The sequence below is a fragment of the Elephas maximus genome, chromosome 20 (assembly GCF_024166365.1).
Source record: "Elephas maximus indicus isolate mEleMax1 chromosome 20, mEleMax1 primary haplotype, whole genome shotgun sequence".
Taxonomy (NCBI): Eukaryota; Metazoa; Chordata; class Mammalia; order Proboscidea; family Elephantidae; genus Elephas; species Elephas maximus.
The window spans coordinates 54654938-54680733 of NC_064838.1; the positions used below are offsets into that span (position 1 = coordinate 54654938).

The 25796-nt window shown below is 55.9% G+C and overlaps 5 protein-coding genes across 13 annotated transcripts; 1 reads left to right on the plus strand and 4 right to left on the minus strand.

Moving 5' to 3' along the window:
* Positions 1-263: 263 nt before the first annotated feature.
* On the minus strand, positions 264-3114 carry TUSC2 (tumor suppressor 2, mitochondrial calcium regulator). The gene is made up of 3 exons (XM_049862736.1): positions 2798-3114; positions 1603-1723; positions 264-1442 (listed from the first exon to the last, which is right to left on the minus strand). The coding sequence occupies exons 1-3, from the start codon at positions 2950-2952 to the stop codon at positions 1377-1379; spliced, it is 342 nt and encodes a 113-aa protein (XP_049718693.1). The 5' UTR covers positions 2953-3114; the 3' UTR covers positions 264-1376.
* Positions 3115-3955: 841 nt separating this feature from the next.
* Positions 3956-13546, minus strand: RASSF1 (Ras association domain family member 1). Of its 5 annotated transcripts, none has more exons than XM_049862732.1 (6): positions 13259-13546; positions 11267-11370; positions 6279-6383; positions 5773-6070; positions 5536-5651; positions 3956-4897 (listed from the first exon to the last, which is right to left on the minus strand). In XM_049862732.1, exons 1-6 carry the CDS (start codon positions 13506-13508, stop codon positions 4751-4753), a joined length of 1020 nt encoding a protein of 339 aa, XP_049718689.1. In that variant the 5' UTR covers positions 13509-13546; the 3' UTR covers positions 3956-4750. The 5 variants fall into 5 exon arrangements, with proteins under 5 accessions (XP_049718689.1, XP_049718688.1, XP_049718692.1 ...); XM_049862731.1 differs by having other exon boundaries at positions 11264-11370; XM_049862735.1 differs by having other exon boundaries at positions 11264-11405; positions 13255-13546.
* A 293-nt stretch (positions 13547-13839) lies between these two features.
* On the minus strand, positions 13840-18129 carry ZMYND10 (zinc finger MYND-type containing 10). 4 transcript variants are annotated; one of them, XM_049862726.1, is made up of 12 exons: positions 17748-18129; positions 17377-17485; positions 16409-16525; positions 16228-16281; positions 15976-16137; positions 15785-15873; positions 15591-15691; positions 15090-15262; positions 14822-14928; positions 14573-14694; positions 14328-14453; positions 13840-14247 (listed from the first exon to the last, which is right to left on the minus strand). In XM_049862726.1, the coding sequence occupies exons 1-12, from the start codon at positions 18011-18013 to the stop codon at positions 14015-14017; spliced, it is 1659 nt and encodes a 552-aa protein (XP_049718683.1). In that variant the 5' UTR covers positions 18014-18129; the 3' UTR covers positions 13840-14014. The 4 variants fall into 4 exon arrangements, with proteins under 4 accessions (XP_049718683.1, XP_049718684.1, XP_049718685.1 ...); XM_049862727.1 differs by having other exon boundaries at positions 15976-16113; positions 17748-18127; XM_049862728.1 differs by having other exon boundaries at positions 14075-14247; positions 14822-14947; positions 17748-18126.
* Positions 18130-19151: 1022 nt separating this feature from the next.
* Positions 19152-22397, minus strand: NPRL2 (NPR2 like, GATOR1 complex subunit). The gene is made up of 11 exons (XM_049862837.1): positions 22180-22397; positions 21643-21734; positions 21390-21558; positions 21121-21229; positions 20602-20738; positions 20413-20510; positions 20256-20292; positions 20058-20151; positions 19854-19971; positions 19436-19578; positions 19152-19350 (listed from the first exon to the last, which is right to left on the minus strand). Exons 1-11 carry the CDS (start codon positions 22255-22257, stop codon positions 19283-19285), a joined length of 1143 nt encoding a protein of 380 aa, XP_049718794.1. The 5' UTR covers positions 22258-22397; the 3' UTR covers positions 19152-19282.
* A 72-nt stretch (positions 22398-22469) lies between these two features.
* On the plus strand, positions 22470-25762 carry LOC126064150 (transmembrane reductase CYB561D2). 2 transcript variants are annotated; one of them, XM_049862840.1, is made up of 4 exons: positions 22470-22588; positions 23034-23185; positions 23642-23679; positions 24387-25762. In XM_049862840.1, the coding sequence occupies exons 2-4, from the start codon at positions 23059-23061 to the stop codon at positions 24888-24890; spliced, it is 669 nt and encodes a 222-aa protein (XP_049718797.1). In that variant the 5' UTR covers positions 22470-22588; positions 23034-23058; the 3' UTR covers positions 24891-25762. The 2 variants fall into 2 exon arrangements, with proteins under 2 accessions (XP_049718797.1, XP_049718798.1); XM_049862841.1 differs by having other exon boundaries at positions 22472-22579.
* The last annotated feature ends 34 nt before the right edge of the window (positions 25763-25796 follow it).

Genomic DNA, 25796 nt, shown 5'->3' on the forward strand with positions numbered 1-25796 from the left:
ACTGCTGGCTGCAAAGCAGCTATTCCAGACCTACCTGGGGCCATACCTTTACCTCAGGTCAGGCAGGTGGGGCCAATTCCTAGTGAGACCTCCCAAGGCCTCCCAATTCCAAGGGTCCCCCCACCACACTGAACACAATGGGCCTCCATTCTGAGCCCCACCCCTACCCATCCCCATCCTGCAGCAAGGTCCGTGTGCACACACTGCCACCTGCTGGCTGCAGGCTGGGCTCAGCCCCACAAGATTTCACTCGTGTGCAGGATCTACAAATACTTTTATTGAAATTGAACAAATAACACAGCAGCCTTCCTAGGCTGGGGACCACTGTCCCCTAGCCATTTTCCCACACTCTAGAAGCACACATCTTGCACAGTAATTAAAAAAAAAAAAACCATCTTTGTATAGAAATCAGACTCTGCCCCAACAACATCATGGACTATTTACAAACCTTCACATTTTAAGTCTTCTTTTTATTGTTGTGTCCTCCTTTCTGTCCCTACTTAGGGCACAAAAGGCAGGGGCTCCAGTACTTTCCGTTGACTGATCCTGAAGGGGTGGGGATACTACAGGTGAGAGTTGATGGGTGCCTCAGAGCTACTGGCACCACCCTGGGGTGCTGTCCATTATCACAGGGTTGTGGATGATCACCTCTGAAGGGGAGGGCTGGTGCAAAGGCAAGGGGGATTAGACAGAGTAGGTAGGTTGGGGCAACTCCCCTTAGGCACAGGCATCCACGCCCCTTCCTGACCTGGCCTGCACCCTCTTAACTGGGGGACCAGTGCAACAATCAGTTGCAGTGGGAGAGGTCAGCCCAGCCCTGGGTGGAAGGAGAAGTCTCCCACATCAGTCCCCTCTACTATCAACTGCCAGCAAAGTGTTCATCCATCTGGGAGTAGGAACAGATGGGCAAGTAGGCAGAAAGCATCAGGCTGGTGCTGCCCCCAGCCTCTGTCCAACACAGGAAGAATCGAGGTAGCAAACGGCTGAAATGCTCCAACAAGGGGACAAGGGAAGCGGAGGAATGGAAGTTCCCATTTGTGTATAGCCCCCACAGCCCAGGGGCTGGAAGAAGGCAGACCTTACTTGTAAAGTGCTATGGCCTCAAACAGGCCTGGGCCTCAGGCAAGCTTGGAAGAAAGCAGGCCAGGCAAGGGCACAAGAACTAGGCATTCCTGACCAGAGTAGTCCTGTCTTGCTTCTTGTCCATACACACACACCAACACTGAAGAACTGCCCTGCTCACAGCTGAAGGTTCCAGGCCAACGGAGTTTATTCAGGGTTGTGGCCCCAGCCTGAGGTCCTCAAGGGAAGCCACACCTTGAGCCCGGGAATTTCTTGCTGGGGCAGGAGGCGCTTGTGCCTGCCACCCTCCAGGCTCACATTTCATAGAGGATCACAGGGAAATCCACATGGATGCGGGGGGTATCCAGCTTCACGATGCCCTGCCATGGAAACAGAAAGTAGTGAGGGCTAACTCAGGCCCCCTACTACAGTAAGTCTTCCTGTTCCTCCCAGCTCCTCCCACAAAGGTCCCCATCATGAAGGCAGACCCTACCTTCACACACTCAATGTAGGATTTGTGACCACTGCCCAGCCCCTCACCTGAGGAATAAGGTTCTTATGCACCCGCCTCAGCTTCGCCCGCTTCTGCCCATTCTTGGTGACGATTGTCTCTTCATAGAACTCGTGAGCCAGATCCCCATCTTCATCATAGAACATGGAGCTGTGTAGAGGGACAGGTGAACAGAGTTAGTGGGCTGGAGCCCCACATCTAGTCATGGCAAATACCACAGACCACAGGGAAGTGTGCCCACACCCAAGTGGGCAGGAACAACTTTGGTGGAAGGAAGGGAGGCTAATGTGCCTGCAGAACCCCTTGCTGGGACTGGGATCAACTAGAAGGCAGCGGGGAGTGGAGTGGTGGCCAACGCTACTCTATCAGACCTCAAAAGAGAGACCACACCAGAGCACTGTGCAGGCAGCCAAGGCCAATTCTTACCCCTGGTTTGTTCAGCAAGGGCAGCCCACTGAACTTGCCTTCACTCGGTATGGTAAAGGACCTCTAGACTGGACAGGGTGATGGCCTGGACATCTTGATCTTATTCCATAGTGCCATGCTGGTCCAGTGCCAAAGCCTGAGACAGCAGATGCCCAAGCTAGGAGGGAGCCTATAAGGCAGGAGGCGGTTGGTACAGCCAAACTGCCACTGTTGGATCTCCCTGGTATCTACTCAAATCTCCAGCATCACCTGAGTGTCCTCCCCCAGAAGCCCACTAAGGCCAGGCCAATCTGGTGCTCCTGTCTGGGCCTCTGCGGGAGGTCAGTGCTCCAAGTCTGGAGAACATACCCAGGTAAGGGTCTTTCTTCACCCAGGCCCACCCCTGCTTTCCCGGATACTACCCTCAAAAGTCCAGCCCTATCACTGTGGGAAAAGGGAGGAGCCACAACAGAGGGTCATTCTCCCCTCGGAAGAATGGGGGTGAGGGGGTGGGGCTAGGAGCCTTGGGACTGCAGATTGGAATCGATGGGATGAAAGAGGCCCGAGGTCTCGAGGAGGCTTTATTTTGGCTTTACTGAGTGAAGAGAAACCTGCGTGCCTCAACCCCAAGAACAAGCCTCAGGTCCGTTCTTCCCCTAGGAAGACCAGAAGCCGAAAGCCCAGCTTTCCCCATCTCTTGCTCCAATAAGGGCTTAAAATAGGGAATCGTCCTGACCCGGGTGTAGGGCGTGAGGCGACGGGAGTTCCCAATGGTGCCGGCGCCCTCCTGTCCACCGCTGGCGGGGCCCGTGCACTTACCCACGACGCGTGAAAACGAAGGGGGGCACAGCTCGGCCTCGCGGCCGCACCAAAGCTTGATCAGCACCCACCGCGCCGGGCGCCTCCGAGCCACTGCCCCCCGCCGCTGAGGCGAAGGGCCACAGCCCCCGAGTTTTGGAGCCGCTGGCGCCCATGTCAGGGCCGCCGGCGCATGGCGGGCCCCACGGCCGCTCCGCCCTCACAGAGCCGACAGCGCCGCCATGCCCTGTCTCGGCCTCCGCTCGCAGGTGCCACCGTCGCCGTCGCTGCCGCCACCGCCGCCGCCTTCCCCAGGCTCGGCCGTCTCCACGGAAACCTCACTTCCGCTTCCGCACATCCCGAGCGGTGCTCCCTCTGATTGGCTGCCTCTCTCGTCGGTCCGCGAAACGAGACCAATGGCGGCCCTAAGACGCTGCGCATCCCAGCATGCTCTGCGAGACGCCAGGTACCGGCAGGACACGCTCTCGCCAGCGGCGGTAGGTCCCACCCAGAGATCTGGAGCTCTCGAGTGTGCGGTGCCCCTACGCTCCAGTTCCCGGAATTCGGGCCCAGCTGACCGGCCCAACCACCAGGTCTCCCCAGAGCCAGGCCAGGTGTACCAAAGAATGGTTTTGCCATGCCACAGAGTGCCCACCTGGCCTTATTCTATTGCCACAACTGTGTCTTTTTGATAGCCAGCGTCACATGTGAAGAAACGGGGTCTAAATAAAATTAACAGACCAAATGTCGCATAGACCCAGGTCTAAAGTATGTCTTTTAAATTCACTGTTCTTTCAAAACTCACCAGAATACAAGCTCCATCAAAGTGAGAACTGTTGACAGCTCTATCTTCAGTGCCACAGTGTCTGGTCCACAGCTCAGTAGCAGCTCAGTAAATATTTGGTGGAGTCATGCCACAGTACCTCCCCAGAGCTTGGTGTGTGTGTTTCCCTAAGCTGGCTGCAGCTGATACTCGGCCTTGCCACAACCTGAGACCCAGGGTGCTGAGTAACGGCTGGGTATATTTTCTTGACAGAGCATCCCATATCCTTTATAAATCGGGCCTACGGTGACTCGGCAAAAGAGGTGCCCTGTGAGTCTGTCCATCACCCTTGGTAGTCTCTAGCATGAGGGGCAACTGTGGCTGTGGGCCCATGAAAAAGAGTCCAAAAGCAGGAGTATTCTCAAACCTTTATTCAGTCAATTCTCTCAGGCCCCAGGCCATGATGACTGACACCCCCACCCCTTTCACCCCACAGAAGGCATTCAGCTGAGGCCACAAAACATTATACACATTCGCACACATCATCAAAAATACTGGAGAGACCCTGACTTTAGTTGGCAAACAAGGCACAGACCTGGGCAGTGCCCACACTTGCATGGGCCCTGGCCCAGGGACTTCCTCCTCAGAGGAGGCACTGAGGCACTGTTGCTGCACTGTGAGACAGTGTTCACTGACCCCAGGGTGTATGAGGGGTCAGAGGGCAGTCTAGAGGGAATATATTCTCCCTCGATGCCTGCCTTATCCTGAGCACCCACCCTTGGCTCTCTAGGATGTCTTCTGAACCCATCCAATACCCAAAACATACAACCTTTCCCCATATATGAGGGCTCTCACCCCTACAAACACGCCCTTGTTCCTCTTGTAGGGTTTCCATGATTCTCACATCAGAGCCATGAATTAGGGAGACTTCTGTCTACTCCACTCCTGCCAGAAGCCTGAAGCAGCTTTCCAGGGAAGCCCTGACCCACCATGACTCAGTGCATGAAGGGCAAAGGGGTGCAGAGTCATACTCTGCTGCACCCACTGACGGACACAGGTCAGCTCCTTAGCTGTTCTCTGGGCTCGTACCCCCAACAGGGGAGAAACCCCACGCACACTCACTCCTCAGGCCCCACGGGCCAGGTCACATTCACACGGCATGCCCTTGGTGCTGCCTACTCTCCTCCTTCCACCCTCTGAGGTGGACAAGGTCACCCCAGAGGGCAGGCATGCAGAGCCTCCTGGATCTTCTGGCGGCAACAGGAGTACTTCTGCAGGATCTGGCGAAGGTGCTCCTCCTCCTCTCGCTGCAGGATGCGCAGAAAGTTGTGTAGTTCCGGCATGCTGAAGGCATCCCACTACGAGAGGAGAGGGAACACAGGCCATAGCAGGTCTGGGCCAAGTCAGCAGCCCCTCCCCACAGGACACCAGCATCTCATGGTCACACAAGTTAGGCTGGGGTCTTCTGATGTCAGGCTCTTGCCTGAGTGGCCTATGCTGGGATCTCTGATGGCCATCAGTATAGAAGACGGATGCCCCACAAAGTAGGGCAGTAATCTCACTGAGGAGCCCTGGTGGCACAGTGATTAAGCACTCAGCTGCTAACTGAAAGGTCAGCAGTGCAAAGCCACCAGCCGCTCCACGGGACCAAGATGTGGCGAACTGCTTCTGCAAAGATTTACAGCCTTGGAAACCTTATGGGACGGTTCTACTCTGTCCTATAGGGTCACTATGAGTCGGAATTGACTCGACGGCAATGGGTTAACCTCACTGACAGGCAAACAAATCGGATGTTCCCCAGTCACCCATGAGGCAAGTCAGGCCCAGGCTCTCAGGCTAATCCCATTCCACAGGTGCAATGCTTTGGGACCATAAAGCTTTCAGGCTTTGTAGGGCTTGTCTTCCAGCTCTGTTCCTCCTCCAAGCCTTACTGTAGCTGCAACCTGCCAGTCCTGCCTAGTGACAACCAAGAAATGAAGGAGAGCTGTGTACTCACATTCACCTCCCCAGAGTCGTTCTCCTTTAGGACAAAGCTCAGGGCCTTCTCACTGGGTCCTGCAAGGAGCCGCAGCCGCAGGGGCTGTTCATCATCCGACAGCTTCCGCAGGTACACTGAGGGCCAGGTGGGAAGGGAGGCAAGTGAGTCAAGAGAGGCCCAGCCCCTGTAACCCTTACACGAACAGTGGCATGCACATACACACTCACACAGGGAGGGGCAGGCTGGGAAGCCCACCTTGGCCGTGGCGCTCTGCCCGCTCAAAAAGTGCAAACTTGCGGGGGTCATCCACTACCAAGAACTTGCGCAGCAGGGCCTCAATGACCTCACGTGCTCGTGTGCGTGACAGCACGTGCAGGTGTTTGACAGCATCCTTAGGCAGGTAGAAGGAGGTGCGGCGCCTCACAGCAGTGCCCCGCACTGGGCTACGTCGGGCATCCTGCAGGGAGGGTGGCTTTTTGCTGGCAGGCACTGAGACAGGGCGCACCAGCTTCAGCTGAACCTTGATGAAGCCTGTGTAGGAACCGTCCTTGTTCTGAAGAGAGGGAGAGACGAAACAATGACTGCAGAACCCAGGTGAGATGGAACAGACTCAGGCACGGTCAGTCCACTTGGGGCTAGACTGGGTGTGAACAAATCACTCCGTGGACTCTCCTAAGAATACCTCAGCTGTGACCCTTTGGGCATCAAGCACACAGCTAGGTTCCTGTTCCCCCTTTTCCAACCCCAGGCCCTCAACTCACCAAGCTCATAAAGAGGTTGCTATTGATCTGGCTGTTGTACTCCTTGATCTTCTGCTCAATCTCAGCCTGAGAAAGGTCAGGTGTCTCCCACTCCACGGGCTCATCCTGAAAGAGAGTCAGCACACACGTAGGCCCTTGAGGAACACATCTCTCTGCAATGCATGACACAGGCAGAGAGGATTCTTGGGGAACCATCATCACCCCTCACCTCCAGAGAGACAGGCTGGAATGCATGCTTGCTTTGGCCCACCCAGGGCCTCCCTGAAGCTCAGGGGCAGCCCTTGGACACTGGTAACAAAGCCTGAAACCTGATGAGAAGAATCCCTGGCCCTCTGGGCCTGCTCCCAGAGCTGCCTTTGACCTCCTGTTGCTGATGTACATAGCTACCCAGGAGTGGCCCACCCTGAGCCCTCCACTGCTCCTGTTTCTGCCTGTGTGGGTGGAGGCAGCAAAGGCAGAATCATTTGACTCCTCTGCTGCCAGCCTGATGCCTCCTCAGCATTGGGTGTGTCCCTCAGGAGAGGTAATGCCTGCAGAGCCTGGCCAAAGACTCCACTCAGAACTATGAGCAAGAGACCAGGCGCCAAGAAAAGCTGAGGGGTTGAGGAAGAATCCTTGTTTAAAGTAAAATCTACCTGGGTAGGGTAAGGGTATGTCCTGGAGAAGTCAGCCTACTTTCTCTGCCCATACACAGGGCCATAACTACTATAGGGTGTAGGGTGGAAGTGTAGGAACTAGTGTATATCAGGTGCCCAGCCACCAGTGGGCAGGAGAGAAAGGGAACCTCCACAACATAAACATTCCTGGGGAACTTGGGCTCCACCTTTTGTGTCTCAGACATAGTGAGGAAACCACTGTGATGTGCTGTTTAACCTTGACCCATTTGGCACAAAAGGCAGCTTCAGGTCAGGCTCCAATCTGCTATCTTAGAACAAGCTTAGCCTTTTTCCTCCTCCACCAGCTGATCATGAGGGACGCACTTCCCTTCCTGCAGCAATAGTTGAGAGAGAGGCACTGGTACGATAGAGGGCTTACTTGTGCCTGCTGATCATATCATACGGGTCAAGGATGTATCATTTCTTATTACAGTGGATTGTTCTTGGGCCCACCAGACCTTATGACTTAGTGAGTCTGACAGAACCCAGACCATCTTATATGTTGTGGTCATTTAATATGCCATGATTAGATGTTCCATCTCTGTTGTTTTTAAGTACTGTCGAGTCAGTTCTGACTCATAGTGACCCTATGTATAAAAGAAGTAAACACTGCCCAATTCTGTGCCATTCTCACAATCGTTGCTGTTTGAGCCCAATGTTGCAGACAGTATCAATCCATCTTGTTGAGTGTCTTCTTCTTTTTCACAGACCCTCCACTTTACCAAGCATGAGGTCCTTCTCCAGGGACTGGCCCCTCCTGAAAATATGTCCAAAGTATATGAGACACAATTTCGCCATCTTCACTTCTAAAGAGCATTCTGGCTATACTTCTTCTAAGACAGTTTTGTTCATTCTTCTGACAGTAATGGTATATTCAATATTCTTCACCAACTCCATAACTCAAATGCACCTTTACTGGTTAAGCTAAACTACTGTTTGGATTTAAGACTTCAGGGGATATTTTTGGTTTAAGGTTTAAAGAAGGACTGGATTCCTGCCAGAAGGTGGAGTGTGGGCCAGGGCCTGGGCTCTCAATTAACTGACTTCTACCAAACTCCCTTGGCCCCACTGCATCACTCTTACTTCCTGTTGATGTCAGCTAGAAAGGAGTTGTCACAGACACAGCTGAAATCACCACCGATCGATGCCTTATTCCAAGGGACTTCCTATCACAGGGTTTCCTGCAGAATGACCTGTGCCCAGCTCTGAGTCCAGGACAGCCGGGTTTCTCCCTGCCTGATGCCCTGAAGCTCCCTAAGGGGATTAAACCATCAATGGAGACAAGTGAGAACAGATGGAGGGAAGATGGAGTCCTCCATGGCCTTTTAGCATTATGCTAGTCACCAAGAACCTGCTACTGTTCAGCAGCCAGCTAGTTAATGGGGCTGAGGACTGAGGCTGGGGCCTCAAAGAGGAAAAAAAAGTATTGGGGAAAAGGTGGGAATGGAAGCCCTTTTGGTTCCCCATGTTTCCAAAGGTCTGGATGGAGAAGAGCACCCAGGAGTGAAAAATCCAGCAGAAACTTTGTTGGGGACAGTGAGCAACCTTATCAGGCTAGTCATAACAAATGGTGGGAACCCTGGAAAATGGGGGCCTGGGGAGTAAAATGAGGACTGGATGATGGGCATAAAGGGTAGAAATGTTTGTTCAGGCCCAGGGAGAAGGCGTGGGACAGGAAGGAGTGCCCTGACAGGAAGGAGAACCTGGATGTAGGAATACTAGGGTCAGGAGTAGGAAGAACACTGAACAGACTCTAGTGTCAGGGCAAAAAACAATAATATTCTGTTTATAGAACTGAGAGGGCCCAGAAATAGTGCCAGCTTACTCCCCTTCCATGAGGCAGCTCTGAGTGCCACCCTGGGAATTAGAAACCTTGCTCCTCCATCTTCCCTTTCCAGGTCACCACAGTGATCTCAGTTCCAGTCCTTTCCCTTCTCCAGGTGGACCTCTCTCATTATTCTCACTTGTAAAACAAGGGCCTTGGGCTGGAAGGACAGCACTCTCCTGCCAGAATTCTAGAGGAAGAGTTTCTTTTTCCTTTTCCAAAGCCACTCACTGGAGGAGTATTCCAACAGCTGTCCTGGAGGGATGCACAGTAGGAAGTTTTCCTTTCCTTGCACCATAGCGACCCACCCTCTCCTCTGCTACCCTCCATAGTGACAGCTCGTTATTTTTTAAATACCACTTTCGGACTCCCTGGCTTCTTTTTCAATGAGTTAGTTCACTGTGGTTTTCCCACTTTTTCACAATGGAAAATGGCTCAGGGCTGAGTGACATAGGGACAATCCCTAAGGTCCACACTCAAGCCTCATAAAAGACCCTGGGCTCTTTTCAGACTGCTGAGTATCACTCCTTTTGTAAAATTTCACCAAAAACATCCACGACACTCTTTTCCTGGCTCACGTAAGGGATTCTGCCCCAGTTCTGCCAGGTGTAGTGAGTCTCATAGTCCCCATCTCTCTTTCCTAATACCCTGGTCTGGATGCTTCCCTGACAGGTCCCAGACCCAGGGCAGTTATCTGAGCCTGATAGTTAACACCCTAGCACACCACAGAGAGGTCTCTGATAATGGAGACACACCTAGGAGACTGTGATAGAGCCCTGGTGGCACAACAGTTAAGTGCTCAGCTGCTAACTAAAAGTTTGGCAGTTCAAACCTACCCAGTGGCTATGTGGAAGAAAGACGTGGTAAACTGCTTCTATAAAGACTATAGCCAAAAGAAGCTCTATCAGACAGTTCTACTCTGTCGCACGAGGTCGCTAAGAGTCGGAATTAACTTGTGAGCACCCAATAACTACAAGGAGATTTTGAGAGGCTCAGCTGCCCTGGCATCAATTTCAACAACCCAGGGACAGCTTCACATTTTACAGTCCTGGATTAGTAATCCTGATCTCTCTCAACCCCTCTCATGGCATTTTACTATACAGCCGTACCCACCTCTTGAGAATAAGGAGGGTAAAGTGCTTCTTAATGTTTTTCCTCGGAAACAAGACTTCCTTCTATCTATTCCCAAATCCCCTTTCTCCATGTCCACCCCAGAGGGGGACTGGAATCCTCCACATTCTAGCGGCTAGAGACGGGCTAGGGCCAGCAGGAGTGGTGGCTCAGCTGGCTCCAACCAGGAGTGCTAATGAAAAGACCGGATCTTCCTGGCCTCTCCCTTTTCCTTAACACACTTTTGGACTCCCGGTGAGCACTCCGCCACTTCCTCCCCCTGGTCCTCCAGGGAGGGGGTGGGAGCGCCCGAAGGGGAAAATCGAGGTGCTAGTCCAGACTGTACAGTCTCGGCCTTAGTCACAGGTGAATGATGCCCATTCCTGGTCTACCCCAAGCCACGTAGCTGCTTCCCCCGGATCAACCGGTCTTGTGACTGAGAGAAAGGAGGCCTTGATGCCTGATACCGAGGCGCTGGAATCAGGGCTTCACCGTGAGCTGAGAGTGGACACACGGTTGAGCTGGTCGTCCCCCGGCCGAGAAGGGAGCAGTTTCTAAGTGATGAGAAGTGGAGCTGCCCACCAACTCTCGACAAGGCAACTCACCGGGGAGGGGCGGAGTCCCAACGGCTGCCCCCCGCCGGCCGCCAGCAGCACCCGGCCCCCACCTGATCCCGTCGCGGCCTGCGAGCCAGCGAGGTGCGCGCCGTGAAGTACTGCTCGAGCTCCGAGTCTGAGTCCTCCTGGCTGCAGTAACCGCTGCTTGTCGTGCTGCTCCAAGTCATCTCGAAAGAAGGCGTCCCCGCGTCCGCCTCGCCCATCGCCGCGCCAGCCCGCCCGGTCCCCCGGTAGCGTACGCCCGCAGCCGCCAACCACCGCCCCGGGCGCGTGCGCTCGTGTGCGCGTGCGCCAAGACCAACAGCGTCCGCGCGGCAACCGTTAAGACTGAAACGTAGACAGCCGGGATCCAGCTCTTGTCTCATTGGGGGAGGAACATCAAGGGGCAGGGCCACACACGCCTCACTTCCAGGAATGACCTCATTGCCCAGACAGCACAGCTCAGGTCTTCTCTGTCTGGCACGCCCACTTCCCGTAGGGGACGTGTCGGGAAGTACGCGCATGTGCAACCGCGTGGCCGCTGGACCGGATGCAAGTGGGGCACTTTGCGGACAATGCGCTTGCGCAGAGCCTGGGCGGTGCCGAGTCCGCTGCGTTCGGCTTCCGGCCTGTGAGGTTCGAGCCGAGCCCGCATACGGAATTAACCGCCCTATGCAGCGGCGAAATATACTATTAGAACGTTCAGAGCACGCAGCGCCAGGGCAGTAGTTGGGGACACCTGCGCTGTGGCCCGTCCATCCGTCTCTGTCCCGCCCGTACGCCCCCGGCCCCGCTCACCACGTTCGTGTCCCGCTCCAGCGCCGGCTCCCAGCCAAGGTCTCTCGGTCCGCAGCAGTCCAGACAGACGAGTGCGCGGCAACGGTAGTGGCAAGTGAACTTGCAGTCTGCGGAAAGGCCGGGCCGTGAGGCGGAGGATCCCCTGCTCCAGCTCGCGGAAGCGTTCCAGGGGAAGGAAAAGAAGGCCCGGGGGCCCTACATAACCCGTGTTCTCTCAGGGCCTTTTATCTGCCAGTTACACAAACTGTTGTCGATCCCTGGTTGTCTGAAAACTGGTTGGAAAGCCTCAGGCGGTTAGAGACCCAGGCTTGCTCAACAGTTGGACCTGTAGAGCCTAGGCAGGGTCCCCCTCTTTCCTGATTGTCAGTTTTCCTCCTCTCATTTCCTTAAAGGTAAAACAAAAACCTTTAACCCACATGTTCCTCTAGCTGTCATCTTTCTCCCCTCACACCAAAACTTATAAACAATTGCATAGACTCTTAATTCCTTGCCTTCACTCTCTCCAGTCAGGTTTGTCCTTCCCTCCACGAAACTGCTGTGGTCGGGGTCGTCAGCAACTTACGCGCTGCCAAATCTGAGTGGTTCATTCTCCACCCCACCTCCTCAGCATCGTTTGACACTTGTTCCTCTTGGCTCCCAGGTGCCTACACTCTTCCTCTTGCAGCTCCTGCTCTGCGATTTTCTGGTTTCACCTTAACCCTCGTCTATTAATGGCGGAGTGTCTGGGGCTCAGTCTTGATCGGTGTTGTTTGTCAACACTTACCTACCCAAATCTCATCCGCTTCCTTTGCATCCCAGATCTAAAGCTCCAGCGCTGACCTGTACCCTCAGATCAAATCCTATATGTCAGTATCTTTGCTTGAACGTCTAATAGACATTTCAAACTAAAAACGCCAAAATTTAACTTATTTTTCCTCCACCTCAACCCAGGGTTCCTCATCCCATCAAAAACAGCCACCATTTCCCCAGGTGTTTGAGGCAAAATCCCAACTCATTCTTGATTCCTCCCTTGTCTCTGTCTCCTGAAACACACCCAAATTGTCCCATTTCTCATCTCCATGGCCATTTTATTTCTCACTGGGGATATTGCAGTGTCTCCAGCACTTGTTCATGGCTTTGTATTCAATCACAACTCTGCTTCTCCCAGTTGAATATGGGACAGACTTCAGAACCGGATGGGAGGGTCTCCGTGCACACACAGGACTGAAACACCATCCCTAAGTTTCTAAATGGGCCAGCACTGATTCTCAACGCAGGCTGGACATTAGGATGATCTGGGGAATTCCAAAAAATGACTGATGCCTAGCCCTGCCACCCCCCTAGGAATTGATTCAATGGCTCTGAGATGGGGTCCAGGCATAGGGGGTGGGAGGGCTGTAAAGTCGCCCCAGGTGATTACAACAGCGTTCCAGCCAATGGGGAGCGACGTCTGCAGGCCAGTGATTCCCAGAAGGGCAGAGGCAACCCTTCAGTACCTGGCTCAGTGGATCCCAAAGGAGATGTTTGCTGAATAAAGACTCGGAAAAATCTTTGCTTGCAGGGGGCCCACCCAATGTCCTAAACTTTATCCAGGTCTCCTCCCACAGGTCGGTGAATTCCCTTCACCTCAGGGATTCTGGAGGGGGAAACGGTGAGTAATCTTTGGGAAGGGACAGGCCTGTGGGCTCAAAGACCGGTGGGCTCACAGCCTTTTTCGAGAAAGACCAAGGCACTTTAAAGAGATTAAAGAAAACAAAAACAAAAAAACCTTCCAATCAGCACCTTGTTATTCACAGGCAACTGTCCCTGCCCAACTGTGCCCCAGACTCAGGTGGAGCGCGGCAAGGAGATAACCGTCATCTGCCCGCACTCATTTCTGCGATGGACCAAAAGTAACGGATCTGGTCCGCGTGAGCCTTCCCCACTGCCCCCCTCCGCTGCGACTTGGCCCGCAGCGATGGTGCTGCCCCCCGGCCGCGCGTTATGCTCTTGCCCGCGCGCGGGGCCACTACTCACGCGCGCACTGCAGGCCCTTGCGCACGACGCCCCAGATGAAGTCGCCGCAGAGGTCGCACCACGTGTGCGTGGTGGGCCCGGCGGGCTGGAAGCGGTGGCCGCGGCCGGGGGCCAGCTGCCTTGCGGGGTTGCGCGTGGTGCCTGGCGCGATGCGCAGCGCGTTGGCGCGCTCTAGGCGGGCGCGGCCCGGGCCGGCGCGCTGTGCGGGAGCGAGGTCCCGCAGCTCGATAAGCTCAGGCTCCGCTGACATGGCTCGGCTCCGCCGGGACTTCGGCCGGCCCCGAGCGAAAAGCGGGCTGCTCTGGGCGCGAGCGCTGGGCGGGCGGGGCCGCGGGGCGGGACCCGACTGCAGCACCGCCTCTAGGCTTCAAGCTGGGCGGTGGGAGAGAGCTGAGGGGAACGGTGCAATGAAAACTTGGGCGCGGGGGCTGTGTCTGCCCGCAGAAGGAGCCGAGGATGACCGGGGCGGAGGAGCTCTCGCAGAATCCCTGCCTTGCCTTTCCTTCCCTCCCTCCATCCCTTCGGGCAATATCCTTCTCCGCCCACGACGACGAAGGCGTTGGGGCACACGGAGACAGGAGTGTTTCTGGAGGCCAGCTTTATTGTGCTAGAGGAAGAGGGTCCCCACATCCGGCCTTCGCCCTCGCCTCAGCTTCAGGTCTCCAGCCCCAGCTTGCTGAGGCAGCTGCCGGCCTGCTCTCCACGGCGGGGCAGGAAGCGGGGAGCGCTTTGCCGGAGAGGGGTGGGTCAGCATTTCTACTCTGCCCCACGACTTTCCCCACGCGCAGGCCCGGGGCTGGGCAGAGGTCTCAAGGTTAAGGGGCGCACTCCCGGTAGGATCCTTTGAGGTTCACGGGCGCACTCTCGGTAGGATCCCTTGGCGGGAGTAGTCAGCCCTCTGCAGCTGTAGCCCTCACTTGGCTGTGTCACCCTGGGCTGCCAGGACACAGGCCTTTCCGTGTTTCTCCCAGTGCTTGACTTGGCACTCCCTGTGGGCAGGTGGGGCAGTGAGGAGGGCAGTGGTTTGGGGGGTGGGGCTCAGGGTTCCAGGATCTTAGGGTACCCTCACCTGCAGCAATACCACTCCTTCTGGCATCTGGAACAGCGCTTGGAGGCCTCTGCACTGCAGTAGGCGCAGCGAGGCCGCTCTGGAGCCACCACCTCCAGCACCTCCAGCCTGTAGGTTTCAGCCCACCTGGGGAGGAGATTGGGAGGGCCTGGCTGAGCGTGGCAGGTGGGGGCTATGGAGCTCCCCACCCTCTTCCATACCTCCTGCATCCCTTCCATCCCTTCTGCCAGCTCAGCAGACTTCACCTCCGTGCCTGCAGCCGAAGGTCCTGCTCCGAGGGGTTGAACACGTGCCGAAGCTGGTGCTTGGCAATAGCCTGCCACTTGCCTCTGTTCTCTCGCTCCAGCCGCTCCCAGATTTCTGGGATCTAGGCGGGGTGGGGGTGGGGGTGGGGGTGGGGTGGGGGGGTGGGAGTGGGGGTAGGGAGAGAGAAGCAGAGGGTCAGGGAGGAGCTGGCAGTGGGCAGTGGTCCTGAGTAACTACTCAGTGCCTACCTGTTCCAACACCAGGTCCTTCTTGGGGGTCTGAGTTTCGGCCAAGGCCAGGTGGGCCAGGAAATTCTGCAGGTCTGCCAGATTGGGCAACTGATCGAGCAATGTGTCTGTGAAGAAGGCCTGAAGCTGCAAAGGTGTCCAGGGGAAACCAGTGAGAGGCAGGTGCTGGCTACGGGGCTGGGCTGGGCTGAGGGTGTCTGTAGGTGCCCGTGGGACCCAGTGCTGGGCTGTGGGCACCGGTGTGGGGGAAACTGGGGCCACTCCTCACCTTGAGCAACTGACCCTTGGCAAAGCTTGTGAGGCAGTAGCGGGCCTGGGCCTCAGGGCTTAGCAACAGGTTGTACAGGGCGATCCACACCTGCCCGTCCAGCTTGCTTAGCTTTTGCTGCTCTGAGGGGGCCACAGTCTGCCAATGGCCACCCTCAAATCTCTGCAGCTTGCCTGAAGAGAGGGACCAGCACATTGGGTGCAAGTGGAGCATGCTCCTTGAGTGAGCCAGCTGTGTGGGCTGGCTGACCACCACCCGGGCATGGTAGGGAGAGCCTTGGACATGGGACTTGCCCAGGCTGGGTGCTGCTGGCCTCAGAGCAGGCTGAGATCTCAGTAGTAGACACAGAGGTCTCGCTTGCTGCAGAGCCCAGGTCCAGGACCACCCTGGCTGAGGCATCCTTGTATCCTCTGGGGCCTTGTCTGTGTGCAAGCTACCAACTACTGCCAATCCTGGAGAATGTCCTAGAAACAGCGGGCTGGGGTTTAGGCAGGCCCTTACTTCCATCCTGCCGGCTCCAGGGACTGTGTTCCAGCAGTTCCACCAGGAGGCAGGGCAGGTTGTGGGTGCTGAGCATGCGACTCAAAGTGCTCAGGGAAAGGCTAGAGGCAGGGGATGGAGGGAAGTTAGCAGAGGCTACAGGCCCAGCTTCCCAGCTCTCCACTATTGGCATCAGGCCCAGTAGGGCTGCCTACCTGTCCATGCAGTCTGTGATGTAGCGCAGCACTGAGAGGGCCTTCAGTGCGATCTCAAATTCCATCAGCTCTGCCTGCTTCTGCAGCTCCTGGAGGGGGGCCATATGGTACTCAGGGTGGGCCACTCCCTGCTGCCCAGGCTTCAGGGAGCTCAGGCCCAGCCCTTGCTAGCCCCAAGGAACTCAGCCCACCTGCATGGGAGTGCTGTCCTGGGACCCCTCCTCCTCAGGGGGGCCACCACGGCCACTCCGGGCCACCAGCAGAGTCAGTTTGCGGTGACAGTAGTCCACCAGGTCCAAGATGGTATCTTCTGCTGACTCACACACCTCCTGGGGTGCAGGGGGAGGGGAAACCTTCTGCCTTCAATACCGTCCCCACTGAGGGACAACCTCTTCCTGCCACACCCCAGCTTGGGACACTGGACCCACTTCCACTTGCCTCACCTTGTGAAAGAACACCGTCTCTAGGAGATTGATGATGGAGGCCTCGTGGTGTACCTGCCATCCAAAGATGAGGATGAGGCCAGGGCCTTATACAGTGAGGGTTAGGGACCACCAGCTGCCCTCCCCAGTCCAGGGCCTTCTGAAGGGGTGGGCAGGGGTGCAAACCGGGGGCCCAGCTCACCACCATATATATGGGGAACGTGTTCTGGGGCTTGAAGTCCTCCAGCCTGCACAGCACAGGGAACACCTTCTGCTTCCACAGCTCCACTGTGATCAGCTCCTCCACCAGTGTTGGGATCTTTGAGGGGTGGCGGGGGGAGGACAGGGATGAGGTGGGCCTGCCTTGGCCTGGAAACCTCCCCATCCCTGGCTTGGCACAGCCCAGCTCCTCTCAAATTCCCCTGGGCCCCCAGACTCTCCCAGGCCCCATGTATACCTTTTCTAACTTCTCTCTTGAGCCTTAGACCTGCATCTCCAGCTGTTCCTCACATCTATGGAGACACCCCCTGTGCTGCTGCTGCCCAGGACTGACTTCTGTCCTGCCCAGGCTGGTGGGAGTCACCTTGCTCCCTCTTCCCCTGTGCCTTTGTTCCCCCATCCAGGCCTCCCTCTTGTCGCTGTCCTCTGGCCCTTGGAGGCTGTTGAGTGCCTTGGCTTCACCCTTCGTCAGGGATCTTCACAGTGTTCTTTCCCTTTCCCCCTAAGGTAGGTTTCTACTTTTCCTTGCTGGGAGCCTCTTTTTAAGTAATATCTCAGGTCATTTACTAGGGCCGCTTCCTGGTGAATGCTCCAGCCACATTGATCCCTGGTGTCTAACTCTCCACTCCCCTACTGGGAAGGCAGCCTCCCTTCATGTCAAAGTCCCACCTCCACTTTAGTAAGGACCCCTTCCAGCCTAACAGTCTACTCAGGTGTACCCATAGCATTCAGCCGTCCCCCTGCTGCCTAGGCTGTTCTAGGATTCACGGTTGTCCACTTCATCAGGGTCCTGTCTAATAGCAGTGCAGAATGAATGTGTAACACACTCCTTCCCCTTTGGGGAAGACAGGTGTACCAAAGGGGAAAGCAGGCACCCAGCATGCTCCTGATGGGTAGAGAGGTGAGATGGCAGGGGAGAAGACAGGAATACTACCTGTGATCTCGGCATACCTTCCCATGGGTGACCAGCAGCTCCTGGATGGGCTCGCCCTGGCTGGCCGTGGCATCCAGGATGGCCTGGATGTTCAGTTTCTCCAGGTTCTCATGCTGCTGGTTCCACCTGCCCCAGAGGGGATGTGTGCATTTGGGTGTACTTGTATGCGGAGTAGGGGTAGGATCTGGGTCCTATTGCAAGCCTAACCTGATCCCCAGAGGCCGGAGGGGCGTCAGGGGCTATATATCCTTAGCTCAGAGAGTTTTCTGTCCTCACCCGGAGTCCCCTCCATCCTAGGCAACCCCTTCCCGCAGTGTAAGGCCGAAAGCCTCCCCACAAGGGGTCCTGACCCCATGACACCGCCTGACCCTCGACCTGGCTGCCTCACCCTCCGGAGCCCATCTCGCGCAGCGGGAAGCTGCGCAGACCCCGCACCAGCACATCCGCCTGGCCCGGCAGCAGCAGCTCCAGGTCGCCCATATCGGGGATGAGGACAGAAAACGGGAAGGTGGGGTCCGGCTGACTTGGGGCCGCAGCTGGCACTGGGAGAATCTGACACAGGGCCACGCTTGGAAACGAAAGGCTCCGGTGGGGACGAAGTCCAGGACAGGACTGTTGCGGAGCGGTTGGGGTCGCGTGGGTCCTCGTTGCCATGGAGAAGGGTTAGCAAGCGTCTGCGCAGTATGGCCTGAGTTCTGCCCCCTGGCGGCGACTTGAGGGTCCGGATCCACCAGCCAGCCTGCCGGCCTGCTTGCCGGTAGCCGTCCGATTTAGATTTCTGGAGCTTTTTCCCCCGACAACCTGCTGCAGCCCACTGGCCTCCCCTGAGCTCCAGATTCTCGTGGCCGGTGCTTCCTAGACCTTCTCTCTTAGGATGTCCAGTCAGCCCGTAAAGGGATGGGGGCAATTCTGACCCCTATCTGCTTCTCCTATGGCTGCCCCATCTGGGTCACTTCCACCTCTTGGCTCTACCTCCACAATACTGCCCAGGTCCTACAACTTCTCATCCTAAGTCTAGGCTGCCATCATATCTCATGGGGTAACTGCAGCGGTCTTTTCACTGGACCCACTTCCACTCTTGACCCTCATGAACAGCCAGGAGTCTTTTAAAGACAGTATTCCCTTGCATGAAACCTTTCTATGGTTGCCTCTAGCCCTCAGAATATTCAGTCCAAAGTGGCTTACCAGCAGCTCTGCAGGTCTGGCCCTTTCCTCCTCTTCTAGCTTGGGACTTTCTTGACTTTGTCATCCTTGCCTCCTATGTTCCAGCCCCATGGGTTTCCCTTGGCTTCCTCAACATCCCAAAGTGCTTTCTGCAGCAGGGCTTCTGCACGTGTTACCTCTGCCTGGAACTCAGCCTCTTTGAAGATGCAGCTTAAGTCACCTCCTCAATGAGGCCTTCCTTGTCCACCTAATCCAGAGCAACCCCTTCTTCTGTCCCAACTCACTCTCCATCACACCTCCCTGATTGTTTCTGTTTATTTCAGTTTATAATTAGTGGGAAGGAGCCCTAGTGGTACAGTGGTTAAGCGCTCAGCTGCTAATCAAAAGGCTGGTAGTTCAAACCCACCTGCAGCAGTCTGCTTCCATAAAGATTTACAGCCTTGGAAACCCTAGGGGACGGTTCTACTCTGTCCTGTAGGATCCCTATGAGTTGGAATTCAACTCTGTGGAGATGGGTCTAGGTTTTTCCAGGTTTTACTTGTTCTGGATGAGGGGGGCCCAGGACTGTGGCTATCTCATTCACTGCTGGGTCTTTGGTGGATGGCACAGAAGTGGTACTCAATAAAGGTAGGTTGAAATGAATGAATTTATTTATAGAACTGAGGGTTAACCTTGAAGCCAGTCTGGATGTGGCACCAGGCAGGGCTTAGCAGGAGGGAGTGCCCATAGCAGTATGCCCCGGTCCAGCCCCCACAGGCCTCACTTCCAGCAGATGATAATGTTGGGATCATTTTCTAGCCGCTCATCCAGCTCATGGTAGCTCATGCCTGGGTAGGGTGGTGGAGGTGAGGTCAGAGACCTTGGCCAGCCACCCTACCCTGCCCCTGCCCTGGCTGCCCTGCCTGCCTCCACCTGTCTTGCAGCAGATCTCATCATAGCTGTGGCAGCCCGTGTAAAGCCGGGCAGGGTGGCTCCGCTCCTCCTGAGACACCCGCACAGGGTACTTCTGCAGCCGGCGGATGAGGTTCTTCATAAGCCCAAACTGGATCAGCTTCCTGGAGTGGGATTGGGAAGAGAGGGGTGATGTCCTGTCCAGGCCTCCATCCAGCCAGGCCAATCCTTTCCAGCCATCTCCCTTCTAATTTCGCCTCTGTTGCCAGATTGGCCTCCAAGCCCATCACCTCCAGGAAGTCTTGCCTGAACTGGCAGTGCCACATGACTCTGCTCACTGGGCATCCCCTGCCTCCCCTCAAATCAGGGCTCCTGACAGATGTAGAGGGTCTTTCTGCCCTCGGGCAACCCCGTCATGCTCCAGGGATCCCCCTCTGACCGCTCATCGACGCGCTGCAGCTGCTGGGGGTGGCGGCCAATGAGGTCTCGCACAGTAGTGCCAGGGCTCAGGCTGCAGTACAGCTGGAACACATCCCGGAGACTGGCCCTCTTGTGCCCTGTGGATGCCAGGGTTCAGTTCACCAGCTGGCCCTGCCCTCCCCAAGACAGTCTCCACCAGAGCTCACCATCTTCTGGCCACTACCTTGCTTGGTCACATAGGACAGACACGCTTCCTGCAGGGACTTGTCGTCTACCAGGTCCTGGACCTTAGGCGTCGGGCAGTACACATTGGAATACTAGAGGATAGCAGGAGGCACAGTGACCTGAGTAAGGGGCTTGGGGGATCTGACACAGCCCCCAGCCTGACCCAGCCACACTCCACCTAACCAGACCCATCTACCTGGAGGATGGACACCAGTGTCACAACGCCGTAGTACCTGGGGGAGACAGCTGTGCTCAGCTTCTGAGAGTCATACTTTCCTACCCCCACACCCAGGGCCCCTGGGCTCTGCCCTGACTGGCAACCCTGTCTTGGGCATGACCATAGCCCTACTCACAGCAGGTTCTGGATTGCAATGCGCACCAGGTTGAGCTCCACATCTGCCTCAGCAGAGATCTTCTGGACATGGCGGAAACCATCAATGTAGGGAAGGATCTAGGCAGGACAGGGAAGGGTCAGTGTGGGTGGGATGAGGTCAGGGCTGTGGCCAGCCCCAAGGGATGATACCCAGGGAGGGCTGGCACACCTGTTGTGTGGTGAGGTCCCACTGTGAATTGAGGAAATCCTCCTTGTCCTTGGTAAAGACAGGCACATCATACTCCTGAGCCACAGGAGGGTCTGGTCGCTGCTCAATCACCTTCAAGTGGATGGTGTTGGACTCATCTGCAAGGGACCCCACCCACATTCTCAGTGTCATTTCTTCCAAGAGGCCCTCCATAACCATTCAGGCCTCCCAGCATCCTTGGAGGCAGGCAGATGACCCTAGGTAGGGCCAGCCTTCCCTTTTACAGAGTGAGAGATTGAGGTCTGGAGAGGGGAAAGGATATGCCCAGGGGGCAGAGCTGGAGGGTTCTGCCAGCCCCAAACCCTGACTCCATTACACATTGGATCCTGGACATTATCAGCCTAGCCCATAGCTATTTCCTAGCCACCAATCTGTTCGTGAGTCTTATCCTTCTTGCCCATGGCTGGGATTACCTCCCCCGTCACTTTGCCATCCCTCCTCTACCCCTACTATGTTCTCCTTGCAGAGGCTGGGACATACCGATGGGCAGAGTGCACCGGCCCGAGGCATTTAGCTCCTCCAGCAAGATGGTCATGATGGGCACCAGTTTCTGCTTGCTCTCCTCTGTGGACACGAAGCTGCTCTCTAGCTGGATGGAGCATGGACAGCATGGTGGGCACACCCCAGGACCCCTGGCTGTCTGCCTGCCCTGTCTAGGTCCAGACCTGGCTGGCAGTTCCAGGTCTGGGGGGCTTTGGAGACATGGGAGCACCTGCCCTAGCTCTGCCTGCCCATCCGCCCAAGCAGACCTCCAGTGTGGTCAGGTAGCCAGCCAGTTTTTTGACGATGGGCTCAAGGGCACAGGTCTTGGCCTGGGCATCACACACGAAGCCCAGGTTGAAGAGCAAGGCGTTGCGGCTGTACTTCTTGTGCTCGATGCAAACGGGGCAGCCAATCAGCTTCTTCTCCATGGCTGTGCTGGATGGGGAAACAGGTGGGAACAGTCAGGCTCTCCCCCAACCCCATTCCCTCTTCCTGGGGATCCCCCAGCTGGGGCCTCACACAGTGATGAGCTTGTTCTGCAGCTCTGGCTTGGTGATGATGTACACCTGGACTGTGTCAAACAGCTCCCGGGAGATGAAGTCCTCGGGGACCTGGGAAGGGGAACGGCAAGAGGCTCTTCATCGCATTTTGCGACTGTATGGATGCACAGGGCTGACCCTCGAGGCCCTGCCCCCTTTCTAGCTTTTGCATGTGTTGTTCCCTCTGCCTGAAACACACTCCCCTCCCTTACCTAACTTCCTATGCATCGTTTAGATCTCAATAACCCAGTTATACTCACCGACCACCACCCCCGTTCTTGAAGCCTGGCACCTCCCCACAGCCCGATTTCTGACAATCACTGCCTGTGTAATGTATGTCTCCTCTGACACACAGGAGCCAGGACCCTGTGTCTGAGTATCCTCTTGGTTCAAGTTTCGCCTCGAATGAAGGAGTGGCGCGCCCGCATGCATCTCGGGTATCTGCCGCCTCCAGGCAGTCGACCGAGTTCCCGAGAGCGTCCCTCTCCTGGTCTAGCCCCGCAAGCCCGAGTGGCACCTGATAGGTGATCTTGGGTCCCAGCGTGGGGTGGAACTCGCTGAAGAATATGCATTCGATGCGACAGCTGCTGCCCATTGCGCCACCAGGGCCCAGGTCCGTAGCTTCTAGACCCTCGCGCGCGGAGACGCCCCCACCCTTGAGAACACCTGTTAGCGACAGCTCGAAAGCCTCGGCTGCCGGGTCACAAGCACCTGCGAGCCCAACAACAGCGAGGCCGTCACTTCAACAGCGCCTGCGCAGCGCGACTCAGAGGCGTGGCTGGGGGGCTCGTCCCAGGAAGTCCCGGGCGGGTGGACGTCGCACCCGGAAGTGAAGCGGCTCCGCGACGGAGCTGTGGCAAGCGCGGAAGGGCCCCGAGGATCCCGCTTTCTCGGGAGGAAACCACCGCGTCGGATCGGTACTGTGGGTGAGGCAGGCGAATCCCTAGAATGGATGGGCAGCATGCGAGCGGCACGTGGGGAGACTGTTCGCGAAGGGATACACGCTGGAACCGTGGGTCGCCGCTGGGAACTACAATTCCCGTAGTGCTCCACGCCCTCTCCGCTGGCGCCCCCAGCCCGGCAATGGCGTGATGTACGCTGGGATTTGTAGTCTTACATGGCCTTGCGCATCTTTTTTGGAAGGCGGGTCAGCAATCAGATGCAGCTCAGGTGTGGGTACAGGGTGACAGGCCCCAGTCCTTACGTGGTATATTGTGACTGTTCCTCGTGCCTTAACTGGCATATTGTGGCAATGTCCCTTCTTAGCTTACCTTCCTGGGAGAGGGTGGCTTTTCTGCCCTGCTAAACTTGCCCCAGTGAGGAGTGGACAGCAGGCACCTGAGACCCTTGCCCACTCTATTGTGCTTTCAGGGTACAGCCACAGGCTTGCTTGGTTATGGCCTTGACTGTGGAGACCGAATCGCACATCTATCGAGCTCTGCGCACTGCCTCCGGTGCTGCTGCCCACCTCGTGGCCCTGGGTTTCACCATCTTTGTGGCTGTGCTTGCCAGGCCTGGCTCCAGTAAGTAGGATTCAGAGTTGGCTTCTGGGAAGGAAAGGGTCACTTTCCTGGGGAACAGGGCCGGTAGGTGGCTTTGGCCTTGACTCCTGGGAATAGACCTGGCTGGCTGTGCTAGAGGGATGACTGGGGTGGAGCAGATGGGTGTAGGGGGCTCTCTCAGCTTGGCCAAGCCCAAGAGGGTACCTGCTATCTCTTTTCTTGTTTTGGTATTCCACTTGACTGCCTCCTGGGAGATGCTGGGGGGACTGCCAGAGAAGCGGGGTGGCAAAGCATGGTCTCTGATCCAAGGAGAGCCAGGAAGACAGAATAGGTATGGGGTCACGTTGTTGCAGTAAGGAGGGGCTCACACTTTGCCAAAACCTCTTTGGGTGATGGGCTGCCCATATTTTTGTCGGTAGGGATTGGCATGGCTGGGTTCTTGCCTCAGCCTCACAAGGCCTCCTCTTCTCTTTCCAGGCCTGTTCTCCTGGCACCCTGTGCTTATGTCTCTTGCTGTAAGTAGTGGGCCTAGTCAGCTCTGGGGGAAAGGAGGGAGCTTGGGCATGGGTGATGGCCTTTGTGGCCTCTGAAACCTTGTGAACAATTAATGTCTGTTTTTTTTTTTTTTCCTGCACATTCTAACTCCTGCCCATGTTCTGTATCCCAGACTTGAACCAGAGTACTCAAGACCTAGAGCAAATGGGTGAAATTTGTCTAAGCACAACATGAGGTTTAACCTATCTCTAGGCAAGAAGCTTAGAAAATGCATTTGCATATACCTGTGTTCCTTTTTACCTATTTGGATGTAGCTATGTTCTTTCGACCATGATTTATGATGATGCATTTAATTTCCTCTGAAACAGTGCACCCATGTGGCCAACTCTTGCCAAGAAATTGTATCCAGCCCCACGTCAGAGAAACAAAGCTTGTGAATCATTTATAACTGCCACATCTCAAACCTTGTATTTGCTGGGTAACTTAACAGAGATGACATTTCAGAATGGCACCTAGTGTGGAGAGGCATCTCTCCCTGATTATTTAGGGCAGATGTTCTGTCCCAGATGGGCTTCTCCACTCCTTTCTCATCAAATGGACACCAAGTGGGGAGAAAATAAAGAGGAATCAGCCCAGATTGGCTGACAGCTTAGAGGGTTATCTAAAGTTCTTTTCCTTTCTGCTGCGACTGCACCCTCACTTGAGTTTCCCATCCCTGTCTCCCCAGTTCTCCTTCCTGATGACTGAGGCACTACTGGTGTTCTCTCCTGAAAGTTCACTGCTGCACTCCCTCTCGAGGAAAGGTCGAGCACGCTGCCACTGGGTGCTGCAGCTGCTGGCCCTGCTGTGTGCGCTGCTGGGCTTGGGTCTTGTCATCCTCCACAAGGAGCAACAGAGCAAAGCCCACCTGGCCACGTGGCATGGACGGGCAGGGCTGCTGGCTGTGCTGTGGGCGGGGCTGCAGTGCTCAGGTGGGGTGGGGCTGCTGTACCCCAAGCTGCTGACCCGATGGCCCCTGGCCAAGCTCAAGCTGTACCATGCCACTTCAGGGCTGGTGGGCTACCTTCTGGGTAGTGCCAGCCTCTTGTTGGGCATGTGCTCCCTGTGGTTTACTGCCACAGTTACTGGTGGGGCCTGGTACCTGGCTGTGCTATGTCCTGTCCTCACCAGCCTTGTCATCATGAACCAGGTGAGCAATGCCTATCTGTATCGCAAGAGGATCCAGCCATGAACCCCTCCTAACCTAGTGGAAGTCTGGACTTGTCCCTCAGTATACAAGCTGGGGCTATGACCACCTGGGCTCTCTCAGTTGACTGAGTCAAGGGGACACCTCAAGTACTGGGGCAGTCAGGGTTGGGAGGAGAGCTGTGTGTGACATCTTTGTTCTTCATGCTAGAGTGCCTCCTCTTCTCTATCCATTGTCCCAGAGGACCACATAGATCATGTGTCTGAATGAAGTTGGGGTTGCAAGACTGCCTCCCCAGCAAATCAGTAGTGGTATTTCCAGATATTACGAGGAAAAAAAAAAGTAAAATAAAAATGACTGAAAAGACTGGATGGGAGGAGCAGCACAGAGTTGGGGATGGTTCTTGCTAATGCCGTCAGCACGAGAAAACAGGAAGCTGGGAAAGTTGGGGATCCCTGCCCTGGCTGTGCACTGAGTGAGGGGAGCCTTCCTGGCACACAGGAAGGCTAGCGCTGCATTGCAGCTATAAATGTGCATCCTGTCAGTCTCCCAGTTATCCACTGTGCTGGAGTCTCCACACTGGTGGCTAGATATGGACAACAACAGGATGGGGGCTGCAGATGGTTTCTATACCCATAGGAGTCAGCCAGCACTGGGCACTCTGTCACGGAGATGAGCCAGGGGTAGGAACAACTCTTTATGATAGAGGTCCTCAATCATCAGATCCCCTGGGTAGGGGTATAGGTCCTCCCTGACTTGGGATGGGAGGTCACTGAAAGAGAAAAGGGGAACAGGTCTGTGGTGACAGCTCTGGGAAGGTTGCTTGGTAGTAGGCATGTGGTTGGGGAATGGGGCCCCTTATCCAGCTGGAGTTGCTGTAGGGGCTGAGCCCTTAAACTCAGAGTAAAATCTCTAACTTTGCAGTTGGGCATGATGAGGGTGCTGCCCAAA

What these genes read in the sequence shown, in the direction of transcription:
- TUSC2 (XM_049862736.1), bottom strand. Translation starts at nt 2,952, where the DNA reads ATGGGCGCCAGCGGCTCCAAAACTCGGGGGCTGTGGCCCTTCGCCTCA. An exon ending in TTCGTTTTCACGCGTCGTGG is followed by an intron (nt 1,724 to 2,797) that starts GTAAGTGCACGG and finishes CCCTCTACACAG; the next exon opens with CTCCATGTTCTATGATGAAG. An exon ending in ATAAGAACCTTATTCCTCAG is followed by an intron (nt 1,443 to 1,602) that starts GTGAGGGGCTGG and finishes TTTCCATGGCAG; the next exon opens with GGCATCGTGAAGCTGGATAC.
- RASSF1 (XM_049862730.1), bottom strand. Translation starts at nt 10,989, where the DNA reads ATGCGCGTACTTCCCGACACGTCCCCTACGGGAAGTGGGCGTGCCAGA. An exon ending in GCAGGCCGCGACGGGATCAG is followed by an intron (nt 6,384 to 10,536) that starts GTGGGGGCCGGG and finishes ACTCTCTTTCAG; the next exon opens with GATGAGCCCGTGGAGTGGGA. An exon ending in ACGACTCTGGGGAGGTGAAT is followed by an intron (nt 4,898 to 5,535) that starts GTGAGTACACAG and finishes CTCCTCTCGTAG; the next exon opens with TGGGATGCCTTCAGCATGCC.
- ZMYND10 (XM_049862726.1), bottom strand. Translation starts at nt 18,013, where the DNA reads ATGGCAACGAGGACCCACGCGACCCCAACCGCTCCGCAACAGTCCTGT. An exon ending in CTGGAGCCGGCAGGATGGAA is followed by an intron (nt 15,263 to 15,590) that starts GTAAGGGCCTGC and finishes CCCTCTCTTCAG; the next exon opens with GCAAGCTGCAGAGATTTGAG. An exon ending in CTTCGGCTGCAGGCACGGAG is followed by an intron (nt 14,454 to 14,572) that starts GTGAAGTCTGCT and finishes TCTCCTCCCCAG; the next exon opens with GTGGGCTGAAACCTACAGGC.
- NPRL2 (XM_049862837.1), bottom strand. Translation starts at nt 22,257, where the DNA reads ATGGGCAGCAGCTGTCGCATCGAATGCATATTCTTCAGCGAGTTCCAC. An exon ending in GGGACCTCACCACACAACAG is followed by an intron (nt 20,511 to 20,601) that starts GTGTGCCAGCCC and finishes TGTCCTGCCTAG; the next exon opens with ATCCTTCCCTACATTGATGG. An exon ending in CTGCAGCGCGTCGATGAGCG is followed by an intron (nt 19,579 to 19,853) that starts GTCAGAGGGGGA and finishes ATCCCACTCCAG; the next exon opens with GAAGCTGATCCAGTTTGGGC.
- LOC126064150 (XM_049862840.1), top strand. Translation starts at nt 23,059, where the DNA reads ATGGCCTTGACTGTGGAGACCGAATCGCACATCTATCGAGCTCTGCGC. An exon ending in GCTTGCCAGGCCTGGCTCCA is followed by an intron (nt 23,186 to 23,641) that starts GTAAGTAGGATT and finishes TTCTCTTTCCAG; the next exon opens with GCCTGTTCTCCTGGCACCCT. An exon ending in CTGTGCTTATGTCTCTTGCT is followed by an intron (nt 23,680 to 24,386) that starts GTAAGTAGTGGG and finishes CTGTCTCCCCAG; the next exon opens with TTCTCCTTCCTGATGACTGA.